This window comes from Microtus ochrogaster, chromosome 5, assembly GCF_000317375.1.
Source record: "Microtus ochrogaster isolate Prairie Vole_2 chromosome 5, MicOch1.0, whole genome shotgun sequence".
NCBI classification, from domain to species: Eukaryota; Metazoa; Chordata; class Mammalia; order Rodentia; family Cricetidae; genus Microtus; species Microtus ochrogaster.
The window spans coordinates 15,677,462-15,682,685 of NC_022012.1; the positions used below are offsets into that span (position 1 = coordinate 15,677,462).

At 48.3% G+C, this 5,224-nt stretch overlaps 1 protein-coding gene across 1 annotated transcript in view; it reads left to right on the top strand.

The window, feature by feature from the left end:
- Nucleotides 1–5,224, top strand: part of C5H19orf38 (chromosome 5 C19orf38 homolog) — a 20,203-nt gene that overhangs the window by 12,280 nt on the left and 2,699 nt on the right. The window contains exons 4-6 of the mRNA XM_013346229.2: nt 2,178–2,205; nt 2,727–2,770; nt 3,404–3,441. Of these exons, the coding sequence (XP_013201683.1) occupies nt 2,178–2,205; nt 2,727–2,770; nt 3,404–3,441 (110 nt within the window). The remainder of the gene's footprint in view (nt 1–2,177; nt 2,206–2,726; nt 2,771–3,403; nt 3,442–5,224) is intronic.

Here is a 5,224-nt window from a genome sequence, read left to right on the forward strand (position 1 = left end):
AGACAAGGTTTCTCTGTGGTTTTGGAGCCTGTCCTGGAACTAGCTCTTGTAGACCAGGCTGGTCTCGAACTCACAGAGATTCGCCTGCCTCTGCCTCCCGAGTGCTGGGATTAAAGGCGTGCGCCACCACCTCCCGGCAGATTGGGGAATTCTTTCAGCAGAACTCAGTAAGGGGGCACCAGCAGAAGTGAGGTGACAGGTGGACAGGGGGCAGAATGACATATGGGATTCCTGAGTACTCAAGGGGACTAGACTGTTTCTAGACCACCCCGAGGCATCACGATTATGGAGGTGCAAGTCTTTTGCATAAAAGGCAGAGTGGGCACACCTGTTGTCCCAGCACTTACTAGTTGAAGGCAGAAGAGTCAAGAGTTCAATGTCAGCCTCACTGTACAGCAAGTTCCAGGCTAGCCTGAGCTATGTGCCGCTGTTCCATTTGTGCTCAACCATTCCCTCCATCTGATTCTAGAACTTTTCTAGAGCAGTGCTTCTCAACCTTCCTATGCTGCGGCCCTTTAGTACAGTCTCTCATGTTGTGGTGACCCCAGCCATAACATTTTCATTCCTACTTCATTCTTACAATTTTGCTATTGTTATGGACTGTAAGGTAAATATATCTGGAGCTAGAGTTTTGGTGAGGGGGGGGCACAACCCAGTTTGAGAACCGCTGTTCTGGACTCTGCACATTAGGCAGTGACTCTGTTCACTCCACCCTCGGCTCCTGGCAACTATGGAGACTCCTTTCTACACCAAGTTTACTTATTATTAGGGGGAGGTGTGTGGAGGTTTCAGGATTCAGTTCTCTTTTTCCACTTTGTGGGTTCCCAGGATCCAATCAGATCATCAAGCTTGACAGCCAGTGTCTTTACCTGAAGAGCCATCTCCCCCACCCCAACTGTATCATGTAGCCCATGCTGGCCTTAAACTTGCTTTATAGCTGAGGGTGGCCTTGAACTCCTGATCTTAGTGCTAGGGCTACAGACTTGTGTTGGAAATTGTCTAGCAGCATATTCATGTTTTTTTATTTTTATTTAGTATTTTTGAGATACGGTTTCTCTATGTAACAGCCCTTGCTGTCCTGGGACTAGCTCTGTAGACTAGGCTGGCCATGAACTCACAGAGATCCACCTGCCTCTGCCTCCTAAATCCTGGGATTAAAGTCAGGTGCCACCACTACCCGAAGGGTAATTTAATTTTTTTTTTTAACGAACATACATTTCTCATAAATCAAGCACAAAAATAAATAAGGGGCATCAAGATTGCTGAGCAGACAAAGATGCTTGTTGCCAAGCATACCTACCCGAGTTCAATCCCTCAGCCTCATGGCAGACCGCTGATCCCACAGGATTTCCTCTAACCTTTGCATATGCCCTACTGTATGTGTACCACACCCATACAAGAACATGCATGCACAGAGTAAACAAAGGTTAATAAAAGACCCACCTATAATACACTGGGTGAAGTGATAGCACACACCTATGGTCCCAGAACTCAAAAGGCTGATGAAAGAGGACTGTCATTTAAAGACCAACCTGGGCTGGACCCTGTCTCAAAGAAACAGATCAAGGGTGATGCCACACACCCATAATTCCAGCATTTAGCAGGTAGAAGTAGAAGGACTAGGAGTTCAAAGCCAACCTTGGCTACATAGTGAGTTCAGGCTAGCCTGAGCTACACAGGAAAACTAAGAGAAGGTAGGGTAGGCATGTTGGCACAAGTTTTTTTGTTTGCTTGTTTTTGTTTTTTGTAGACAGTGTTTCTCTCTGTAGCTTTGGAGCCTGTCCTGGAACTTGCTCTGTAGACCAGGCTGGCCTTGGTCCTCTTGCCTCTGTCTCTCAAGTGCTGGGATTAAAGGTGTGCGCCATCACTGCCCGGCCTGGCTCAAGCTTTTAATCCCTGTACTCAGAAAGCAGATCTCTACCTACAATCTAATCTATGTAGTAAATTCCAGAACAACCAGGGCTACATGTGAAACCCTGCTTAGAAAACAAAACAACCACAAAAGCCGAGAAAGGTCTGTTTAGAGCAGCTTTTGTGCTTAGTAGCAGATCCATGTGGATGAGGCAAGGCTGGGTTCCACAGGGGCAAGGGAGCTTTTTGTTTCATGTGTGTAGACATTTCTCAGTAGCTACCAGATCCAGAATAATCTAATGAATGTCTGTTTGTCTTTCTTCCAGCTAAAATAAAAAACTTACAGAAGCAGAGGTGAGACCCTCCAGGGCGGTCTTTGAGCACTTTGCTGGCAGGGCAGATGCTGGGCAGACTTTCATCCCCTACAGTACTCTCTGGTAGGAGGGCTGACAAATGCATGCATATGAATTATTTATTGAGCACTGCTGTGTACCAGCATGCTCTAAATCAAGGCTCACCACTTCCTCCCAGCAGTCCAGATGAACCCCACTTTCCAGATGTGAATACTGAGGCCTGGAGTTCAGTCACACAGGGCTAGGCAGCCCAGCTGCCTTACCTCCAGCTCACTGCTGGCTGCCACATTATTGTCCCAGAAATCTAGATATTTGTGGTGGCATTCTTCGGGACTCTCACTGGGACTGTGCCATCCTAATAGTCAGAGAGCTGTCACTCAGTGTGATGACTGACGGTGCAGGTATTTGCTGGGCAGGGGATGAGCAAGTGGTAAGAGCAAGCCATAGCAGGTGTCTCTGGGGGATGTTCCTGAACAAGTGTCCTGTTTCACGGGGCGTCCTTTCTCCTGAATCCCTTTGCAGAGAGCGGGAATCCTGCTGGGCTCAGATCAACTTCACTAATACAGGTCTGTTATGCCCTTCATATTCCCTGGTGTTTCCCTGGGTGAAGTAAGCTTCAATATCAATATCCTGTTGCCAAGGACCCTTTCTGTGGCCTCTTGTTTTTGGGGCACAAACACTGTCCCCATTCTTTCTGCTGGGTTCCTACTTTCTGTTTCTGTCTCCAGCCTCTACACTGGCTCTCCGTCCATCCCCCTGCCAGGAAACCTTCCCTGACCCCCAACAGCCTGTGCTGTTCTTCAACACCGCCCATGCTATCAGCACACTTAAGAGATCAGCATCTGTGTGTCTATCTACTTGTTCGTGATTTCAGTGTGCGGGAGCCAGTATGCCACAGTGCATGTGAGGAGGTCAGAGGACGACTTGCAAGAGTCAATTCTTTCCTTCTACCAAGTGGGTCCTGGGTTGAATTCAAGTCAACAAACTTGGCTGCAGGTGCCTTTGCCTGCTGGCTCCCACCCACTTCTACACAGTGAGATCTGTGTCCTTCCTCTCAATGTTCACAACTCACCCTGGGGTGGCTGGAAAGGAGCAAGAAAAGATACTGGAAGATGACCCTAGGTGTTGAGACCGTGGGACAGGAACAGAGGGTGCAGGGAAGTGGGCCTGACCTGTGCTGATCCTGCTTTCTGTTTCAGACATGTCCTTTGATAACTCTCTGTTTGCCATCTCCACGGTGAGTAGCTTTTTCTTGGTCAAGTTCCCTGATGACTGACCGACCAGCTAAGAGGGAAGTGTTACTGGGAGCCCTCTGAAGCCCAGAGTCACAGAACTATGACTTTCCCATAAGCCTGGGGCTGGTTGTGGGAAACCAGGGCTCACCAGATCATATTGTCACTGGATTGGGTTCAGCCCTCGAGGCTGGTGAAAAGAGGTCTGGTCACCCAGTGGTCTTTTCATGTTCCTTCATGGAGCCTCGTGATACTCTGATGTACTCTTGTCTCCTCCTAACAATAAGAAAAGCTTATTTTTAAGTCTGTCTTTTTTTAAGTCAGTTTATTTTTAAGTAGGCTTATACCTCTAATCCCAGCACTTGGAAGGTGGAGGCAGAAGGACTGGAAGATGCCTTGAGTTTGAGACTAACCTGGGCTACACAGTGAGGTACAGGGCAACCTGGGCTACAGAGTCCCAGCTCCCCCACCCACTTTATTTTGTGTGTGTGTGGGGGGTGCCACAGTGTACACGAAGAATTCAGAGGTCGGCTTGATGGACATGGTTCTCTCCTACCGTGTGAGCTCCAGGAATCAAATTGAGGTTATAAGGTTTGACTGAAAGTGCTTGAGCTGCTGAGCCAGCTTTCCACCTGAGCCCCTTCTTAAACCAAACAACGAGAAGGGCAAAGTGGCGCCTTTAATCCTAGCACTCAGGAGACAGAGACAGAAGGATCCCTGAATTTGAGGCTAGCCTGGTCTATAGAGTGAGTTCTAGGACAACTAGGGCTACACAGAGAAACCCTGTTTCAAAAAGCCAACAAAACAAAACAATGTAACAAAAGCTGGAGAAGCAGCCGCATTGGTACAATGAGGGCCTAGTATGTTTGAAGCAGGGGATCCATACTCACCACAGTGTACAAAAAGAAAGAGGCGGGGAGGGAGTGGGGAGAGAGAGGTTTTCTGGGACCTGTTACATCTGTTGTGGCTCTAGGTCTTAACAAATCCTGAACTGTGCAGATAAACCTAGGAGGCAGGGCATGGTGGCCAATGCACCCAATGCATAAAATTCTAACACTGCAAATAATTCCAACACTTGGGAGGCTGAGGCAGGTGGACTGCTTCAGGTGTGTCCCAGCCTGGGCAGCCAGGACCATCCAGCCCCTAAGGCTTTTGTATTGTTGCTAGGTTTGGCTGGATAGTTTCCAGACAGGTTAGTCACAAACTCACCAGTTCGCTGAGGGTGCACCTGAACACCTGGTCATCTTACACCTAGTGCTGTGATCACAGGTGTGCCCACTGTACCCGCTTATGAGGTGCTGGGATGGACACAGGGCTTCCTGCGTTCTAGGCAATACTCTGCCATATCAGTCACATGTTTCACTTGCTTTTATTTGAGACGATGTCTCAATATGTAGTCATTCCCCCCACCATCCCAGGGCTGTATACAACACTGTAACACACACACGCGCGCGCACACACAAACACACACACACACACACACACACACACACACACACACACACACACACACACGTCTTGGGCTAGACGTTGAGACCAAAAATCTCAAGCCCTATTTCCTGCTTTTCTTGATTTGCCTACTCTCATATGAACAATATATTTCTCCTTTTAACTGGCTAGTTCCACTTCACATAGTAACCTTAGGTTCATCCCATTTTTTTTTTTCGAGACAGGGTTTCTCTGTGGCTTTGGAGCCTGTCCTGGCACTAACTCTGTAGACCAGGCTGGTCTCGAACTCACAGAGATCCGCCTGCCTCTGCCTCCCGAGTGCTGGGATTAAAGGCGTGC